The following is a 21140-nucleotide window of genomic DNA, read 5'->3' as shown; positions in this document are numbered from 1 at the left end:
ACCTGGGTTTGATCCCTGGGTTGGGATGATCCCCTGGAGGAGGGAATGGCAACCCACTCCAGTATTCTTGCCTGGAGAATCCCCATGAACCGGAAAAGCCTGGTGGGCAGCATTTCATTGGATCCCAAAGAGTGGGACATGACTGAGTGACTAAGCACATCATTATGTGTCAGTACATATTCATTCTACTTTATATACATAAATTCAATCAATCCTCATAACAACCCTCTGAGGTAGGTGTTATCATTAACTTCATTTTAGATGAAGACACTGAGCCACAGAGAGTTGAAGTAACTTTGCCCAAGGTCACACAACTAGTAAGTAATGGAACCTACTAGTTTGGCTTCAGAATCCTGCAGCAGTCTAGGTCCAATCAGAAGAAACCACATGGTAGGTTAAAGAGGGGATGTGAATGTCAAGAATTAACTAAGATAAAAGTGAAATGTGAGATAAAAGGAAACTAGGGTATCTTGGGCTGAGGGAGCGTCCTCAAGGACAAATTTGAGAGGGGTCTGGATCTCGTTGGAGAAAGCATGGTTGGCTACCAGATAGCAGAGACATTTGCTCATTTAGCAGGTTGGAAGCAGTCCAGGGTAGCTGGGCAAACAACAGAGAAGAGGGTGGAGGAGCATGATCACTAACCAACCTTGAAGGGAGCCATGGGAATCTGGGAACTGGCAGGGACAGAAGACCTTTAAGACGCTGGGGGATTGGAGAGATAGAAGCAGAAGGACTGCTCAGTGTGTCACCCTGCCCCCCTGAAAGTCTTGCTAGGTGGTTGCCTGCAGCCCTCCAGGGCTCTAGTTTCTGTGTCAAAAGGGCTGCATAAAGGTTATTGCAAGGCTAGAGCTGCAAGGTCACAGAAGGACCAATTTTGGGGCTGTGGCTGTTGTAGACCCTACTGGATGTGTTTAAGACCACACTCCTAACCCTGGTTGGTTCCCAGAAACCACAGGAAGCTTCTTCCTTCAGTGCACTTAATAAAGAAGGTTTAACACTGCTCATTTTAAAGGATAAATGCTTTAAGGAATTCCATTATTTATTATAGAGTCTATGTTGAAGTATGTATTTGGACCTGAGAGGTAATACATCGATAACTGACACAACGACTTATATTAAAAGTCTTGAGGACTTTTGGGCTTTGGAACTCATGAGACTGGGAGAATCAGACTGTGTGTGTATATATATACATATATATGTGTATATATATATATATATATACATATATATGTGTATATATATATATATATATATATATATATGGTCTATAATCCAATCTAAAAATTTCGGTTTTCAGAATGGAAAATACCCCATCAGCTGTATATGTCCCTTGCAAATATAAACATTCAGAAGGATACAAATCTAAAGTGAAAGTCCTCCATGCCATTCATTCACCAGTGATAAACACTTTTAACAATCTGGTGTCTTTCCTTCCAGATGCTGGCAAATAAATATATGATTAATACTAACAGGGCTTTCAAAACTGTTCTTACTTACTCTATGAAAGAATCAATATACCTTTTTGAGTCAGTATATTTGGTATGAATCTCCCTCCATCATTCCACCATCCTCTTCGCTTCCCGCGCCCCCTCGCCCCTCTCAAAAATAAACCTTTTTCACACAAGATCCTCTTATTTCACTTGCACACGTGGAGTCTTCCCAATCTCATTGGCTGCAGCTGGCAAGGGGTTAGAGGGTGTCAGACTCCTCCGAGACTCACGAAGCACCATTTACCAACTCCAAGTCCTCCCTTGACTCCCCTCTCAAGCCGCCAGCCGGTGACCTCTTTTTTTTTCCCACGCTGATCGAAACCAAGTTGTTCCCAAGCCTCCAGCACTCTTGGCACGCGGCTGCTCTAGGACCACGTGCCGCGTGGCCCCGCCCCTAGCCCCCGACCCCACCCACCTGGCGGGGTTTCGCAAACCAGGAACCGCGCGATCCTCCACGTCCCTGGCTCCTCCCACTATGAACTCCCGCCGCTCACCCACCCAGGATCCGCCCCTGTCTCTCAGACTCCACCTTCAACGGCACTGCCACCGAGCGCCTCGAGCTCCGCCCTCCTCTTTCCGCGCCGGGACTTTGCACCGCTCGCCCCGCCACTCCCCGCCCACCAGAACCTGCCCAGCCAATCCAGAGCCGCCCGAGTCAAGCCACTGACAACTCTCTTCATTCCCAGCTCCACCCTCCCGGAACCTGCCACCGGCATCTCGAGCTTCTGCGCGGGATCTTGCGCTTTCCGCCGCTCGGGCTCCGCCCACCCTGCCCCAGGCCCCATCACCCGGGGGCACCACCGACAGCCTCGTGCTCCTCCCAGTCCGTCCAGCGAACCAGCGCTGCGTGTGGTGCGCCGGCTCCTCCTCCGAAGCCAGCCGGCGGGGCCGGTCCGGTCCGTACGCCTCTGGCCCGTACCCAGGCCCGTCATGGAAGGGGACGCCCCGGTCGCCGCAGCCGCCCACTACCAGCCGGCCAGCCCCCCGCGGGACGCCTGTGTCTACAACAGCTGCTACTGGTGAGGGGGCGCGGGGGCAGTCCCTGGCGTCTCCCCGGCCCACTCGACGGTGGAGACGCAGTCGGGCTCCGCCTCTTCCCGGCCCCTCCCCGGGGGCGCTCTGGGCCTGGCTGGAGGGTTTTCCGGTTTGGGGGCGGAGGGAGCCGGAATGGCAGCCCTAGAGTCATGAGTGGAGAGTGGGCATTCGGAGGGTGTTGGGGGAGGGGGGTGGTATCCGCCAGGAAGGGTCGAGTCGCTGGTGGTTTACTTCTGCCTGGCCTTTTTCTCCTGGACCTTTCTCAGGGGATCTCAGTGCTTGAGGGCGCCTGGAAGGGGAGTTGGAGGCGGAGGGTGGAGGGTAGAGAGCCTTTGAAAATTATTGTACTAAATTAAAGCCCAAAGTGGTTTCGCATTGATGTGAAGGTCATTTTAATTTTGGAAGAGAATGAAAACACAAGAGATTTTGCAATAACATTCCCAAGGTCACTCATTAAAGGCAGCCAGGATTCCAACTCAGGCCCCGTTGTACCAGAAACTAGGAGCTTTAAAGACCACGTCGTTATTATAATAGTGGTTACGTTTACACGTGGTACTCAGTATATGCCGAGCATTGTTCCCAGACGTTTCAGTAAACGAATTCATTTCTCCCCACAGTTACATTAGGAGGAAGGTACTGTTACTCCCGTTTTAAGGGTGAGCACGTCGAAGCACAGAGGGTTGCAAGAAATTTGCCTACGGCCGCATAACTTGTGAAGGACAGGGAGGCCTGGCTGTAGTCAGCGACTTAGTGAGTGAACAACAACATAGCTTGAGAGTGAAGGAATGCAGGTTGGGAACACAGAGTCGACACACTGTACCCCTTTCCTAGGCCGCTTCTGTGGTGGAATCACAGCTCTTAATCTTGGTCCTTATCACTCCCACGCCTACCATTCCCTTGCTTGAATGGAGACTTCCAGTCCTGCACAAGAAACCTCAGGGTCCTCTGAAACTGCCGTTCCTCCTTCAGCTGGTCACCAAATCAGTGCTACAAAGAGCTGGAGTTTGTTCAGCTCTGACTGCATGTCAGGCCTAGTGCCAAGTACTTCCTTTCAGGCTTAGGAGATAGTTCTATTATTATCCTTTTTCTCATTTCCTTTATTAATGAAAATACTAAGCCACAGGGAGGCCTTTAGTTTGCCCAAGGTCACACATCTAGCAAGGGCTTCCCTCGTGGCTCAGGTGGTAAAGAATCCACCTGGAATGCAGGAGACCTGGGTTCGATCCCTGAGTTGGGAAGATCCCCAGGAGAAGAGAAAGGCTATCCGCTCCAGTATTCTGGTCTGGAGAATCCCATGGACTGTAGGGTCGCAGAGTCAGACAGGACTGAGTGACTTTCACATCTAGCAAATGGTGGTGCTGAACTTGGAACCTCTGGGGTAGGTGGTACTTCTACACTTTATTTCTGCCCCTCCTCTCACCTCAGTCCTCTTAGTTCTTGTCTCTGAGATCCAGTCATTGTTTTATTCATTCATTCAGTAGATGTTTATGAAGGATGTGAAGCAGGATCCTAGACACTAGAGATACTGCAGTGAACACATAGACATATTCCCTGATACGATTTCATAGTTCTTACATTTTTGTTGGGGAAAAGCAGACAAAAACAAGTTTAACCACACTTGAGTGTGTTAAGTGCTGTGAGAAAAACAGAACAAGATAAGAGATGGTGACTTCACTATGTTATTAGGATACTTAAAGACATTGATAGAATGACATTTGAACAGAGAAAAATGACATTTGAACAGAGAGCTGAAGAAAGAGGGCAGGAGCTTTGTGGATGTTGGCAGGAGATGCCTCCAGGCAGGGGGACTGCAGGTACAGAGCTCTTAGAAGGAAGCAGGTGAGAATATTTGAGGAATGACAGAGAAGCCGACATAATAGGAGTGCAGTGATTCAGTGGAAGAATACTAGGAGATGAATTATCTATCTGTTCAGTTGATCGTCTCCTCTTGGTCTCTTCAGCCATAGGTCTGTCCCTCCTCGGGTCTGGCCACTGGGGCCTGTTCTGGTCCTTCCTAACAGGTATCTCTGCCCAGCTCTCCCATAGCCCATTAAGTCTTTAATTTTCGGCTGGCTTCATACTGCTCAAAGCCAATCTAAATTTGAACATACCAGAGAACCACCTGGAGCTTACAGAATATGCAGATCTTAGAGTCCAACCCCAGAGAGCCTGGATGTGTGAGCTGCACGGTAGAGAAGTCTGAGTCTGGCCCGTTGATCCAATTTCAGGAGCTCAGGCCTAGACAATAAAGTCTGTCTCCTGCGTATAGCAAGCACTCTAAAGATCTGGTCACCATCTGTTCCTGCAACCTCTTCGTGAACCTGGCTTCCCTGCTCTGCCCAAGGGTTTCTCAGCCTTGCCTCTGTTGACATTTTGAGCATGGAGATTCTTTGTTTGGGCATCTGTTCTTTGTAGGCAGGCTCTGCCCATTAGATGCCCACCCTCCCCGAATCTGTCAAAACCCCAAACGTCACCAGCTATTGCCAAATGTTCCTTGGGGGGCAAAATTACTTCTGATGGAGAACAAGTGCTCTATCCTGTCCAAATGCATCAGGCTGGTACACCTTTCTATGTTTGCTCCTGCGGATTCTTTGAACTTGGAATAAATGCCTCCTCTTGACTTCTGTTAGTTTCTGTCAGATGTCACTTAGCTTTTAAGACCCAGCTTAATGATAATAGTGGTAGCCGATATTTGTGTTTGGTGCAGTTTGCAAAGCATTTTTTTTTTATTATTTGGCTGCACCAGGTCTTTGTTGCAGCATGCGGGATCTTTAGTTGCGGCATGTGAACTCTTACTAGTTGTGGCATGTGTGATTTAGTTCCCTGACCAGGGCTGAAACCCAGGCCCCCTGCTTTGGAAGCACGGAGTCTTAGCCACTGGACTACCAGGGAAGTCTCCTGCAAAGTGTTTTTGATTCTGTTGTAATCATTTCGGATTTTTCAAATAGTTGTTAAGCACTTGTGTCCCAGGGATCCTCCCCCTCTGCATGCTTCTCTATCAGCTCATCACCAGCCACTCCTGCAGAGTCCCAGTCCTAGTACTGCTTTGTCAGCGTCTCTGCTACCCAGATACTCAGCTGACAGCCTGGGGTGTTACTGTTATCACCCCCCCCCCCATTTTTTTAAACCAATTAAATGCGTTGCAGGACTCACACCTAATCTGCGGCACTTTCTATTCCAGTGGTGACTCCCGGCATTTCCAAGGATGAGGCCCTCTTTTTTTTTTAATTAGCGTGAAAAGTTTCATGAGATCCTCCTTCATGATATTAGTTGTGCTCTTGAAGACAAAATTATTGATTAAAAGGGACTGCAAATTCAGTAACTCTTAGGTTTAATTTTTTTCTCTGTGTAATATTCACTCATATTTGAAAAGTAATAAGCAAAGTATGTCCAAGCTACATGTGTATTTAGCCAACCAGTAGTGCTCATGGTACATATGGATTCAAGGACTTTGGGGGTTAACTCTGTTCATTCTTGGGAGGGGAAAGGGAAACACACAAGGAGAACCCGCTGACCTATTTCCTCCATCATCCTGTATCCCTCAAAATGAATGACTCCCTCCTCTGTACTTGCTCTATGCATCTTTTATGGTCTCCTGCGGTGCTCGATTATTTATGTATATGTGTGGCTCCTCTCCTCGTCTGCGACTGATTTATCATTCTGAACTCCAAGCTCTTAGCACAGTGATTGGTACATCACTGGCTGTTGCTGATAGTCAATGCTCCTGAATGTCTCTAGGTTGGAAAGACAAATGTCTTCTCAAAACTCTGTCTGAGAACATCCAGGTTAAAAAAAATTTTAGCTACTACATGTTATATGTCATATTGAAACAGTTCACATGTTATTACTCTGTGCTGCACATCCCATAGAATTATTAGCGTTCTCCTGTTGGTATCTCTGCCACCATTTTTTTCCCACCGTAAGACTTCTTAGATATTCTAGGGGAAAACAAGATCATGGGAGAAAAATATAGACACTTAACTTCGGTGCTTTAAGTCTGGTTGCATGAAGTGTTGAGACAGGTGGACATGGGCAAGGCTGAGTGAAGCGTGTGTCTCTTCACAGAATTGTGCCTGTCCTCAGTGCCGTTTCCAGGTCGCATGGTGGAGGCAGCTGGGATTCAGGTTTTGACAAATTGAGTCACTTGTGTGAGCAGAATAGTGGTGTAGCTTGTTTTGAGCAAAGGTGCTGTGTGCCCCATTAGAAGAAGACAGGAACCCAAAGCTTGAGCTGTGAGTACTGCCAGGAGTGCTGGGGCTTGCCCATGCTGGAGTGTGACTGCCGGCATGGCTTGGTTTGATGCACTGGGCGTTGCTTTACTTCGGTGGTTCTTATCATTGTTTCGTAATAGCTGAAGGCCTCTCATATAAAAGAGAGATTCATCTAGGGCAGGAGTATAAGAAAGATGAATTTCAGTTCAGCATGAGGAAGAGCTTTCTAAAAGTCAAGACCTCCTCCATACCACAGGGGCCTGGGGAATAGCATTCACAAGAGGCTCCCTCCAGAAGAATTCCTGGACATATCCCATAACCGTCCTGATCTTTTCCAGTCAGGAGCCCTCCTACACAATGCCCATCACAATACCCATCCTGCCATTTCCAAAGGGGAGCAGCCAACAAATGTTAAGATGTATTGAGTATTGATGATATGATTATGCCCACTTCACAGAAGAGAAAAGCAGACACTCAGGTCAAGGTGTCTAAAACTTACTACCTTGTAAGTGGCTGAACTGGAATTCAAGTCCCTGGACTCAGAACTTTTAGAATATTGATGGAGCATTTGAGCAGTTAGAATGCCTCTTTGTTAACACTGCTGACGGAGGCAGTGAGCTCTGTGTCTGCAGAGGGGTCCACACACAGTTCAGGTTGGTAACAGCTGTTGCTGGGGATGTTTCAGAGGAGGTACAATTGTTAGCCAGTTTTTGGAGGAGGTACAATTGTTAGCCAGTTTTTGGAGGAGGTGGTGTTTAAGGTCTCTACCAACTTTTTTTTTTTTTATGTAATAATTGGTCTTTTGTTCAAATTTGAGTGAACTGAGTGTTCACTTAAGAACTGAGTGTTCTTGCTTAATTATATTGCTTAAACAATTATTTTATTCCAGTGAAGAAAATATTTGGAAGCTCTGCGAATACATCAAAAACCACGACCAGTATCCTTTAGAAGAGTGTTATGCTGTCTTCATATCTAATGAGAGGAAGATGGTAAGTTGGGGAGTGATTGCAGAAAGAACACAAATTCAGGATGACATTCGAAGCTAAATAGAGGATGGGTTTAGCTTGTTCTAAAATGTGCTTTATAAAATATGGCAACAGTTCAAAATTTGTTTTTGAATCAGATTTTTTTTCCTACAAGGATGTAGTTAAGAGTTTAGTTCCTAACTTGCAGGTAGGGAAATACGTGATGGTATGTTTATGCAAATTCAGTCCCCTTTCTTTAGGTATTAAGTTAGAGCTTTTTAAAATGCTTAGATTAGAAGCACATATGCTCAGGTTTGAAGGAAAAGTTTCTTTCCTGCATTTTATGGAACTCCAGTAAACTTCTATAAAGTATTAAAAAAAAAAGTAAGCTCTTCGTATTTTGTAAAGCACTTTTGTGAGCATCATGTTGTTTGATCCCAGTGGATACCTTGTGAAGTAGTCAGGGTCCCGACAGCTGTTTCCGTTTTGTAGATGAGGAAATAACAGACTTGGGAAGGCCCCATGAGTAATTAAGTGGGAGAGCAAGAGGTGAACCTGCCAGGACTTCCGATCCCTAGTTTGGGTCTCTTTCTACTCTCCAGAGACCATCTTAACAATGAATTATTGCTCCTTCATCATTAAAGACCCTTGGAAAGATTTGGATTTCTTCTTATCTGTTCATTCTTCCACCTGACTTGTTTGTTGTTTTGAAGTATTTGATTTTCCGTGTGTGTATTGCCTAAAAGAATTGAGTGATGTTTGCTCTGTAAAGTTGTGACTCAGGAAGTGTGTTGTATTTGTAGATACCTATCTGGAAGCAGCAGGCAAGACCCGGAGATGGACCTGTCATCTGGGTAAGATGGTCAGCACAGACAGCCTCTGATACAGCAGTACTTGTAATCCAGGAGCGGTCTTTGTGTTTTGGTAAAGCAGAAATGATGGGGCAGTAGAGAAAGACTATGATAGTTATTAATAATTTGACCTTTGGACGACAGATGTTATTTGGTCTAAGGCAGAAGCACTGACAAGCATGTTTTCTTTTAATTTTGAAATTATTATAGAAGTGATTTTAAATGGCTAATGTAGCAGATATAATTGTTGTCTAGACTCTTGTCTGTTTAGCACTGGAAGGAACTTTAGCAGCATCTAGTCCATCTGCACAGTAGAGTTATCCAGAGACTGTGTGAAAAATACAGGTTTCTGGGAATTCCAGTGTTTAGGACTCGGGGCTTTCACTGCCAGGAGCCTAGGTTCAATCCCTGGTTAGGGAATTAAGATCTTGCTTGTTGCTTGATGTGGCCAAAAAAAAAAAAAAAGGTTTCTAATCTAGTTGATCTAAAGGTTCAGGAATTTGTGTTCTGAGCAAACTTCTTAGCATGACTGGCATTTGAAAAACAAAGATCTGTTCCAACCCCTTCATTTTTCAGGTGAAGAAACAAGCCCAGAAAGGCAAAGTGACTACCTCGGGGTCACCTGGCTGATAGGTGGCAGATGGGGATCCTTTCCAGCACACATCCATATGCCACCTTAACCTGGTGCTTGAAGAATGGGATTGTTTGTGCTAATAAACATGGAGATAAAAGAAAAACTCCATTCATGATAATGTAACAAACATCAAGTTTCCAATGCGTATTTAGGATAAGGCATCATTTGAATTGGCTTCTAAGCCCGAGTCCCTCTTCTGCTGGGCTGTGTGAGCTGGACGGCTTAGTTACCATCTTTCCTCGGTGTCCTCCTCTGGTCACCGGGGGCCTCAGGGAGATGATGCATTTCTGAAGCATCACCCTGGTATCTGCACCAGTGCTCTAAACATGTTAGCGATTTTTGTTAACAGAGCGATAGAACCCCAGCTGTGGACTGTCCATCTGCCCTGGCATCGTGCCCATTGCTGAAGTGCTCAGCTTCCGGTCTTCAGGGAATTTTCAGGGAAAGGACCTGCGGTTGTGCCCTCCTTACACAGCAGCTCATGGCAGCTCCCGGTGGAGGATCCTGTTTCAGGAAGTCTTCCTGCAGACTTCCTGTGTGGAATACACCTCTGGCAGTTGATCTCTGCCTCCCTGCTGTTCTGTTGTAGGCGATGGGTGAGCCTCCCTCAGTCGGTGGAGACCAACCCTGAGGAAGAGGTCACTTTCTAAGTGGGCGCTTCTGCCTCTAGCCTGCGGTGTCTTTCCCAGGCGTTTGGACAAGCTCTCTTCACCTGGCTCAGAGAGTAAAGCTGCTTCTCGAGTCTGTACTCCTTGGTCCCCATCTCTGCCTCTCTTCGTGGAGGTGGCCTGCCTTCCTTCTCGAGTTCATTGGCCATCTGCTTTGTAGGAACATAGACCTGAGCTAGCCAGAAGGCTATTCCTTGTTTATGCCTTTTTTTTTTTTTTTGGCTGTGCTGTGCAGCATGTAGGATCTTAGTTCCCCAACCAGGGATCGAACCTGTGATCCCTGTGGTAGAAGCAGAGTCCTAAGCACTGGACTGCCCAGGAAGTCTCTGTTTATGCCATTCCACAAGCTGTGTCCTCTTTCTGGAACGTTCTTCCCTTTAGGCAAGATGCAGCCTTTCCTCAGTGAAACTCCCCTTATTAGTTGGGTCGCCTTCCCCCTTGTGGGGCGCCCCCGCCACTTTGGTTGGTTTTTAAGAAGGCTGAGTATTTACGTAACAATCTCATTAATTCTCTCAGTAACTGTGAGTAATACTATGAGGTAAACACTACAGTTGGGCTTCTCTCGTGGCTCAGCTGGTAAAGAATCCGCCTGCGATGCAAGAGACCCCAGTTCGATCCCTTGGTTGGGAAGATCCCCTGGAAAAGGGACCAGCTACCCACTCCAGTATTGTGGCCTGGAGAATCCCTATGGACAGAAGAGCCTGGAGGGCTACAGTCCATGGAGTCTCAAAGAGTTGGACACGACGACTGAACAGCTTTCACTTTCAAACACTACAGTTATCCCCATTTTACAGAAGAGGAAACGGAGGCCGGTGGTGGCGGGGCTGAGGTTGAACCGGGTGATCCCGCCTCGCGTGCCCTAACCCGCAGGCTCTCCCCCCTCCTGTCCTCCCTCACCCTCTCACTCCTCTGCCACCACTGACTTGGGCTTCCTACTCGCTTCTCCAGGAACTTCTTGAACATTTGGACCTATCTTTCTCTTCTCTGTATCTGTATTTTAGTAGCACAGGTTCCCACAAGTAATTGGTAGTATGTATTTGAAAAAAAAAAAACAAAAAACATGAAGTAGATGTCAGGAGAGAACCTGGTTTGGGATATGGCAGAGACTACTGCTGGCACGGATGGGGGAAGATCAAAGATGGACTCCTGGGGGGAAAGCATTGGAGCCGGAGCTGCAGTGATGAATTGGGGGAGAGCGGTGGAGACGCAGCGCAGGTGGAGTGGAAGAACGTGAAGAAGCCCAGGGGGCCGAAGTCGAGGACTGTTATAGGGGAGGGCTGGATGCATTAAGGGGCGGACAGGGGAGAAGCATTCATTTCTGATGCTGTTTCTGCTTTCCTAAGATAGAATTGGAGCCAAAGGAAGCACTTTGGGCTCTGATGGTGCAACGTTTCCAGTCTCAATTAATTGTCTTCTCCCTACCTCACAGGGTCAAATGATGCATCATTTGAGAAGGTGCTTTGTAAGCTCTGAAGTACTAGAAACGTATGGTATTCCTAACATTGTACTAATGTGATTGGATTTTTTAATCTCACAATGCTGTTCTCTGTGCGAGCGTGTTTCTTCCGAGGCACTCTAAGCATCAGACTGCCCTCAAGTCCGTTGATAAATTTTCCTGACATCCGTTCTAGCTCTTAGCTGGCTTGGGCAGTACCCCATGTCTGGGGGTGAGAGTGAGCATTCACATGCAGGCTGGGACCCAGCTGTGCGGGAGAAGCTCTCTGTGTCCTTTTTCCTTAATGGCTACAGATTAGGGCATGGCTGATTGAAAATCAGTAGCAACAACATTTTAAAAAATTTATTTCTTTAGCTGTGCTGGGTCTTAGTTGTAGCATGAGGGATCTTTCATCTTCGTTGCAGCATGAGAACTCTCAGTTGTGGCCTGTGGGATCCAGTTCCCTGACCAGGGATTGAACCCAGGCCCTCTGCATTGGGAGCTCGGAGTCTTAGTCACTGGACCACCAGAGAAGTCCCAACAACATTTTCAAGTCCTTCTTTCCCTCTCCAGGCTGACCTCAGGCCCTTCCGCTTTGTTAAGGGTTTGGAGGATATCCTTATAGACTTTTTCTCTGTACTCATATGCATGCATGTGTACTTCTGAACATACATGTCTGTCTTTATATACACATCAATTTAAAAAATAATGTATAATACGTAATCTGCAATTTGCTTTTTCCATCTAATGGTGTAACAGAGTTAATCCAATTTGCACAAAAGTTTACCTAATTCTTTTTAGCAACTGCACAGTACCCCATCTTATGGCTGCCTCGTGGCTGCCTTTCCCCTCTTGGTGGACTTCTGATTGTTTCTGAATCTTCACAGTTAAAAACAGCACTGCAGAGATTTTCTTTGAATATATACCTTTACTTGCATATGGCAGTGTTTCTCTAAGATGAATTCCTAATGGTAAAATTGCTGGGTTGAAGGTATACAGTTAATGTACATGAACATTTCCACTGTTGATGTAACTGTTCCCTGTCACTGGACATCTGGTCTGTTTTCAGGGTTTTGTGTTTGCTTTGTTATTTTAAGGAGGGCTGTATTACCTTGTATATGTTTTTGCTGGTAGATAGGATTATTACTATAACCTTGGAATACTCCGTCATAAGGTAACCTGGTTAACTTCAGCAACTTTTACTTCTAGGATTACCACGTTGTCTTGCTTCATGTTTCAAGCGGAGGACAGAGCTTCATTTATGACCTTGACACTGTCCTGCCGTTCCCCTGCCCCTTTGACACATACGTGGAAGATGCCTTTAAGTCTGACGAGGACATCCACCCACAGTTCAGAAGGTGAGGAAATTCCGAGTGGATTCACCTACTTTTCTGAAGTGAGACTTTGACAATTTTAAGTTACTTTGTTTGCGTGTTTGTTTCTGTGTTGGTTTTGTGAAGATTGCTTGTCTTGGCTTCACCATTGAGTTGATATTTGAGAGTCATGTACTACACAGAAGATTCAAAATATTTTGAAGTTTTAAAGGTTGTCCGTCGTACGAAAGGCTGGCAGTCTTTAAAACTTTGTGTGATGAGATCCAAAACGTTTTCTTCACGTCAGTTTCGGAATGTCTTTCATACTCTTATTTTTGGGCGTGTGGGTGGTGGGGTGGTGTGGGTTGGGGGAGCTGGATGCCATATGACGGCAACATTGAGAGGAGTATGATAGCCTTCCCTGGTAGGTAGATGGTAAAGAATCTTCCCACAATGCAGGAGACCCAGGTTCAATCCCTAGGTCAGGAAGATCCCCTGGAGAAGGCAATGGCGACCCACTTCAGTATTCTTATCTGGAGAATCCCATGGACAGAGGAGCCTGGCAGGCTACAGTCCATGGGGGTCACAAACTGTCCAACACGACTAGTGACTAACACTTTCATGATATCAACCCTGAAAATTATGCCCTTGGCCCCTGATATATTCATCGACTAAGTAAAGGCAGCTGGATAGATTTCCATGCCTTTGTAGTTTGGAATGTCAGCTGATCATTTCTCATGGCATCTTTAACAGGTGTTAAAGCCACATATCTGTCTGTGTATCACTAATAGTGGAGAAGGAAATGACAGCTGACTCCAGTATTCTTGCCTGGGGAATTCCACGGACAGAGGAACCTGGTGGGCTACAGCCCATGGGGTCGCAAGAGTCGGACACGACTTAGCGATTAAATTATCTGCCTGTCACTAATAGTGCAAAAATGTCCGTCTAGTTTTGTGCACATCATAGAAAACAAGTCTCTATAAGAACTGAGTTAGAATTTCAGCTGTTACATAATGAGTGTTGGTTTATATGCAGGAAATTTAGAGTGATACGTGCAGACTCATATCTGAAGAACTTTGCTTCTGACCGATCTCACATGAAAGACTCCAGTGGAAACTGGAGAGAGCCTCCCCCATCGTATCCCTGCATCGAGACTGGAGGTGAGCAAGGGACGCCCTCTCAGAGGGTTTCCCATCAGTGTGCCGGTGAGCGAGTTCCCTTAACCAAGGATAGAAAGAGCACTGTCGTTTGGGTAAGGCTCCCGGAGTGGTGAGGAGGTGAGAGGGAGTGTAGTTGTGTGTATTTATCAGACTCAAACGGAGGCTCATAGAGCAGGATTGGAAGATTTCATGGGAGAGGAAAGGCCTCAGGGAGCCAAACCATGGCCCTGGAGCTGGAATATCGGCCATCCCTGCCTCTGGTCCACCAGCCTTGGGAGAACTGTGTGTTTGTGCCACTTCACCACGGGACTTGTAGAGCCTCCCCTGGTGGGGTTTCGTGTTATGGTGAAGGGAATCCCCTGGTGCCTCTTTGAGACCTGTGAAATCTCTGTAATAAAATCTGCATTAGAAAGGCAGTGAGAGCTGGCTGGTTTTATTGTCCCACTCATCTCATTTATGTGCTTTTAGGCATCAGTCCAGTTAATAATTTCTCTAGACTTAAGTAGATCAAGGGTTCTTCACCATATTACTGTGTCTGGCATTCACCTGGGTGAATTTATGGTGGGAAGTAATTCACAAGGTTGCCATTAATTAGTAAAAACCATCCTCTGATGAGGATGATGCTGTCTGAGTCAAGATGCTCTGCAGGCTGTAAAGGAGGCCAGAAAAATAGTATATTAGAGTTCAGAGTTGAGCAGGGAAGAAAGTAAAAAGTGTATTTGGTATATTTGAAGGAAGATTCCATCTCTGATGTTTGAGGCTCTCTGTGGAAAGCTCTCATGATTTTTAAAGTTCATATTGGCATTGCTTTGGGTCCACCAACCTGGTTCCCAGGCTCAGCACCAGAACGGGGCTAGCTTAGGTCAAGAGAGGGCTTCGTGGGTCTTGCTTTCCTCTCACACCTTACTGGGTATGGTCTGGACAGTGCTTGGTGGCTCCCTGTGTCTTCCACATAGGAGCACTGACATAGGAGCTGACACGTCGTAAGCCTTCAGTACACCTTGTCAGCCCCCGTCCTCTTTGACTTGTTCCTTTGGGTTTTGGTGACTGCTTCCCAGGGGTGCTGTTTGTGCCAGCCCCCTCCTATCTTATATTCATCTCCTCTTCACTTGGCAGACATGAACACTGGAGTCCATGAAGGTCCAGCCCTCTGCCTGCCCCTGGGGCACAGCTGGAGGGTGGCAGGGTTTGTTACCTCCCTGTGCTCCAGAGCAGGGAAGGGGATGTCTCTTTTTGCCCCTGTGTAACTAGCTCACTGGGGGCCTCTGGAGCTTGAGGTTGGGAATCTGCTCTGAAGTGTGGGGTAAACATACCGGTTTCTCATGTAGTAATTTAACCATGTGGCCATGTTTTCTTGTGTGGTCAATCCATTAATTCAGTCCCTGTATTTATCAATTGAACTGACCCAGGAATGGAACTGGGGTCTCCTGCATTCCAGGTGGATTCTTTACCAGCTGAGCTACCAGGGAAGCCCTATTTATCAAAGGAATGTGTTCAAAGCTAGGATAAGGGGGAATTACTTTTAGCTCAGTCATGTCTGACTCTTTGCAACCCAATGGACTACACAGTCTGTGGAATTCTCCAGGCCAGAATATTGGAGTCGGTAGCTATTCCCTTCTCCAGGGGATCTTCCCAACCTAGGGATTGAACCCAGGTCTGTACTGCAGGTGTATTCTTTACCAGCTGAGCCACCAGGGAAGCCCCATTTATCAAAGGAATGTGTTTGAAGTTAGGATAAGGGGGGATTACTTTTAGCTAATTAATATTGCCTTATTTTTTAAAAAAAAGTTAAAGAAGAAAAGGTTCAAGAAGACATCAAACTTGCAATTAATGCCTGTTTTAGATACTTTCATAGCAGCTTTACTTGGTTCCCTGCATTCAGTTATGGAATTGGCCCTTAGGGGCTAAAATTTATCACGTTTCATTCATTGCACATTATATTTTGGCTCCAACATTTAATAATTTTGGTGGCCATGAGTCTGCAGGCCCACTCTTTTTAATTCCGCGTTTAGTGTATTTTAAATGAGGGAAACTACCCCCTCTTTTTTTTTTGCCCATCTCTGATAAGAAGGAAACCAAGATTCACAGTCTTGCACCCCTGCACTAAAGCTCAGTCAGCACCAGCCTTTAATGGCTCAGTTTTTAAGGACCTTTCTCAAGTCTTGGACTGAACTATAGGGTACACCATGACTGTCCCTTTCTCTTTCTAAGCCCTTTGCTGCCTCTGTCCTTTCGTTTTCCTGTTTTCAAACGGTGTGTTATAGTGACACTGGCTAATTTGAGCCTAGCTGGAGGACCAGTGTTATATGTAAATAGAAATGTTATAGTGCCTCTTAGGAGGATACAGACAAATGCTGATTCATTATATATTGATCTTTAAAATTTTTTTAATTTTATTTTTAAATGCTGGTAGGTATTGAATGCCTGCAGATAATAATCATTTTTTATTTAATTGCATTAAAAAGTCCTAGAAAATGAATACCACTGTATTTCAGAACTTGAGGTTTCCTTTAGCCATTTGGTAAAGATTTTAGCTGACTTACATGGAGTAAGTCAGGTAAGTACATCTACCCCAGGTAAGCAAGAACTTTTACCCCTTCTTTCCTGGGAGGCGCCTGTCTTTCCTTTATTTTGGATTACTTGGTCATCCTGCATCCCTGGCTGTCTGACCACATCAACAGAAGTCCTGGTTTTGCTGATTATCTAGCTTTTTTGTTGTAAGACTCTTTCTAGTGTTCTGTATTCCAAGTGTTTACCTTCATTTTTGAAAAGATATATTTGTTAGATAATATACGCTAGTTTTACATGTTTTTTCTTTCCGTTTTTTAAAGATGTCTCTCTCTTGTTTTCTGCTTGCTTAGTTTCTGATCAAGGAGCATGCTGTTCTTATATTTGTTTGTGTAAATGTAGTGTATCTCCCCCCCACCCCCGGCTGCTTTTTAAGGTTTTTTTTCTCTTTATTTCCCATTTCCAGCAATTTGATTATGATGGACTGTAGTTTTCTTTAGATTTAGTCCACATGAGGTTTGTTCAGATTCTTAGATTGGTAGATTTATAGTTTTCATCAAATTTGGAAACATTTGGCTATTATTTCTTCAACTGTTTCCTTTGACCACCACCTCTATCCCTCCCGTTTAAAACAAATTCTTGTCCTTCACCTACGCATATGTTAGATGCCTTGTTCTTATTTTATTAAGTCAATGATCACTTTTTTTTCAGACTTTTTCTGTATGTGTTTCATTTTGAATAATTATTTTGTCTGTAAATTCATTCATCTTATCTGCTGCATTAATTTGCTGTTAATCCCATCCAGTGCATTTTTTTTTCATTTTACATATTTTATCTTTTTATCTCTAAAAATTCCACTTGGGGCTGATTTAATTTCTCCCATTTCTCTCTGTTGTGCCCACGTTTTCCTCTACCCTTTTGAATATACAGTGTGTGTTCATAATAGCTGATCCTTGTCTGCTGGTTGCGTTATCTCTGTCATTTCAGTCTGCTTATGTTGATGGATTTTGTCCTGATGTTGAGTCGCGTTTTCCTGTTTCTTTGTGTGATTCATGTTATTTGGTTGGGTGCTGGACTTTGTGAATTTTACATTGTTAGTTGTTATATCTTGAGGTACTTTTAAAAACAATATTGGATTCGGTTCGGTCAGGTGGGTCCTTTCAAGGCTTGCTCTTTCAGTATGGGCTTCCCAGGCGGCACTAGTAGTAAAGAACCCACCTGCCAATGCAGGAGACATAAGAGGTGCGAGTTCGATCCCTGAGTCAAGAAGATCCCCTGGAGAGGAAATGGCAACCCACTCCAGTATTCTTGCCTAGAGAATCCCGTGGAGAGAGGAGCCTGGTGGGCTATGGTCCGTGGGGTCGCACAGAGTTGGACACAACTGAAGCAACTGAATATGCAGTGCAGATTGTCAGCAGCCTTTCACCCTGCGCTCATTTAGCCCTGCTACTCAGGTGTAACCCTTTTGAGGATTCTGCTAAATGCCCATGTGTTATGAATTCTCTCCCCCTTGGCTGGTGGGGACTATGGAAGTTCTGGGAGTTTTTAGACCAGCTGCTTTCTGGGCTTCTTTCCTGGCTTCATGAGTTCAGTTCTTGAGGGTAGAGGGTGAGTCGCCTCTGCAGAAATCTAGAGCACTGTCTGCGTAGCTCCGTCCTCTTCCACACTCTGTCCCCAACACGTAGCCACTGTGCCCTGCTGGACTCAGGTCTCTGTTTTCCCACGGGCAGAACCCCTGTGCTGTTCGTGTTGCTCCTGTGCTGTGGTCTGGACATGCTCCCTGGGCAGTGAACTGGAGGGTCCTCGGGCTCCCTCCCTTGTCTGTGCTTTCTTAGCAGTCAGTCGTGTTGCCCATTGTCTGGCTTGTGGAAAGAGTTGCTGAATATACTCTGTCCTCTTTCCTGACGGTTTTTGATAGGAGTACAGTTCTATAACTATTCCTTGATGAGGACGAGAAGAAATGTGTACACACTTTTAAAAAATACATGGTATGGAAAATTTAAATCATATACAAAACTAGACAGAAAATGAGATTTTCAACAGTTATCAGCTCATAGCTGATAGCCCATCCATTTCCCCCCCTCTTGTATTATGTTGAAGTGAATTCCAGATATTAGGTACTTTCAACTCTAAATATTTCAGTATGAATCTCTAAAATATAAAGATTAGTTTATTTAAAGTATGACTACAGTGTCATTATTACAGCTAAAAAAATTAACAGTTCTTTAAAATCAGCATTTATCTCTCTAGTCAGTGTTTAGATTCACAGTTATCTCATAAAGTTGTAATCTTTTTCCTATAGTACATTTATTTGAATTATCCAGATAAAACCCCTACCTTGTGCTTGGTTGTTATGTCTCTGTGGAGTCTTTTTTTAATATGTAGAGATTCCTAGTCCAGCTCTTTTTTTCCTTGTAATTTATTTGTTGAAGCAATGAATCTGGGAGAAAGGTCTGGTTTTGCGGATTATATCTCTTGTATCTTCTGAATTTCCTATAAATTGGCCATTGTATCCAGTAGATCAGCAGTTTATTTGTGCGTGTTTCATCTAACTTTTTATTTTGACATAGCTTCAGATTGCTAGAGAGTTGGGTAAAACAGCACAGAAAGTTCCTTTGTACTTTTTACTCAAATTCTAGGGTATCTGAGAAAACGATGGCGTAATTATCTAAAGCAAGAAAACAATAAATCAGTGCAAAAATATCAGCACAGTACTGTTCACTTGCAGACCTTATTTATAGTTTGTGATTTTTACCCCAGTTTCTTTTTTCTGGTCCAGAATCTAACCCAGGATATTACGTGTAATTGCCATGTCTCCTCACGCTCCTTCATCTGTGACAATTTCTTTTTTCCTTTACTTTTACACTTTCGCCCTTTTGAAGGGGCTTCCCTGGTGGCTCAGCGGTAAAGAATCTTTCTTCCAGTGCAGAAGATGTGGGTTTGATCTCTGGGTTGGAAAGATCTCCTCATGATATGGCAACCCACTCCAGTATTCTTGCCTGGGAAGTCCCATGGACAGAAGAGCCTGGTGGGCCAAAGTCCATGGGGTCACAAAAGAGTCAAACACAACTTAGCAACTAAACAGCAGCCCTTTCGAAGGATACTGATCAGTGACTGTGTATGGTGTCCCTCAGTTTGGGTTTGTGTGATGTTTTTCATGATTCAATTGAGGTTATACATTTGAGACAAGAATAGCACAGAATGATATTGATCCCTTATGAAACCTTTGAATAATTTTCCCTACTTTTGGTCTTTGGGGCTGTTAAACCAGAATTGTGCCTGCAGTGGACATTTCTTTCATGTATTTTTTTAGATTCCAAGATGAACCTGAATGATTTTATCAGCATGGATCCTGAGGTCGGATGGGGAGCCGTCTACTCACTGCCTGAGTTTGTACATCGGTTTAGCAGCCAGAACTACTGAACTTGACCTCTGGATGTGGTGCCGCAGAGAAACCCTAGAACCTGAACAATCTACCCCTTCATCTGAGACAGCAAACATTACGGTACATTTGGCTTGGAATTATGCTTTCCCCTTTTAATTCAGTTGAATTGAAAAGGATAAATAGAAACCATTTTTTTGATATGTCAGGTTGAAACTTGATGTAGTTGCTCAGATATTCCTACTGTTCATTTGTTAAAACCTGTGAAGACTTATGCCAGTAATTGCTTTTTGTTATGATATTGATAGATGGACTTTGTGTCTCTTTTGGATGTATCATGTCTCTCCAGCTCCACTGTAAGCTCCTTGAGGGCAGGGCCGTGGCCCATTGCTTTGTGAATCTCTGATGCCCATAAAAGATGCCCGTAAAATGTTTGCTAGTAACTGTGCTACTGCTTGAAGAGGGCTGCCACTGTGAGCTGAATCAGCAATAAATGTTAGTCTTTTGGGACCATTATGTTCTTAGAAAAGTTTGCAGCCCTCTTAGGCTTAATTGTTCTTTGGCCTATTTATATGTTTTTGAATAAAATTGACTTAAATTAATTTTGTTTTGGAGATTTTGTGTCCCTCTTGATAATCTGGGATACCCAAGACTGTCTCAGCTGTAGACAGGAACTTGCTTCAAAATGCATTGATCAGTCTTCCTTCTTGAAGATGTGTTTGGAACTTTGGCTTTCATTGTCTAATTCCAAATAAAAGATGTTTGGCATTAAAGCAGCATATAGCGATAGTTCTCATTCACATACTCCATGGTTCTGTTGTAAAAAGGAGCACATTTCTTATAATAGAGCTGTGCAAGCTTTTGCTCTTAGGTGTGTTTTCTGCTTACTGAGAAACTTCCATTCACATCCCCTGCCTTGTGCTTTGGAGGGACACTTGGAGTCATTTCCTCGAGAATCAGTCTCAGGAAATACCACGTACCCAGCTGGTTCAGCTGACCTGGAAGATGGTGAGAGAAAGTGACAGCTCTGGTAAGAGGAATACAAATACAGCCTAAATTATGTTTATAATTTAGAGTTCAGTATAGACCCTATACTTGGATGACTTTGTTGTGTTTCAGATAGTCATTTAAAAAGTACATGACTACAATAAAGAAGATAAGTTTTGGCAAATTGGACCCGAGAAATACTTGCCTTGAGCAGAAACATTCAGAGGGAACAAAGGATTGTGATCTGATTTATAAATTGCATCTCTGGAGGTTTTTTTTACCTTGCCAATTAGTGAGCAGGTTTCCAATCTGGTATTCAAAATTATGTCTGGGACAGACCAATCAGACAATCTGTGTGTGTTAAGTTTGAACCTCCCAGCCACCTTGCCTGAAATTGAAAACCCCCTACTTCTAACCAGTGTAGTGAGCAAGGTTTTGTCAACATATCCAGTGGCCATTGTCATGACTTGCTGGAGGAAGTAGAGGACACTTGTTTTTTTC

At 44.6% G+C, this 21140-nt stretch overlaps 1 protein-coding gene across 2 annotated transcripts; it reads left to right on the top strand.

Moving 5' to 3' along the window:
- The first annotated feature begins 2166 nt into the window (after positions 1-2166).
- NTAQ1 (N-terminal glutamine amidase 1) lies at positions 2167-20259 on the top strand. 2 transcript variants are annotated; one of them, XM_019973988.2, is made up of 6 exons: positions 2174-2509; positions 7626-7725; positions 8505-8555; positions 12499-12647; positions 13638-13762; positions 19584-20259. In XM_019973988.2, the coding sequence occupies exons 1-6, from the start codon at positions 2421-2423 to the stop codon at positions 19691-19693; spliced, it is 624 nt and encodes a 207-aa protein (XP_019829547.1). In that variant the 5' UTR covers positions 2174-2420; the 3' UTR covers positions 19694-20259. The 2 variants fall into 2 exon arrangements, with proteins under 2 accessions (XP_019829549.1, XP_019829547.1); XM_019973990.2 differs by lacking the exon at positions 8505-8555 and having other exon boundaries at positions 2167-2509.
- Positions 20260-21140: the final 881 nt, after the last annotated feature.

This window comes from Bos indicus, chromosome 14, assembly GCF_029378745.1.
Source record: "Bos indicus isolate NIAB-ARS_2022 breed Sahiwal x Tharparkar chromosome 14, NIAB-ARS_B.indTharparkar_mat_pri_1.0, whole genome shotgun sequence".
Classification (NCBI taxonomy): domain Eukaryota; kingdom Metazoa; phylum Chordata; class Mammalia; order Artiodactyla; family Bovidae; genus Bos; species Bos indicus.
Note: the sequence above shows the minus strand (reverse complement) of the source record. Positions and strands in the feature narration are given on the sequence as shown.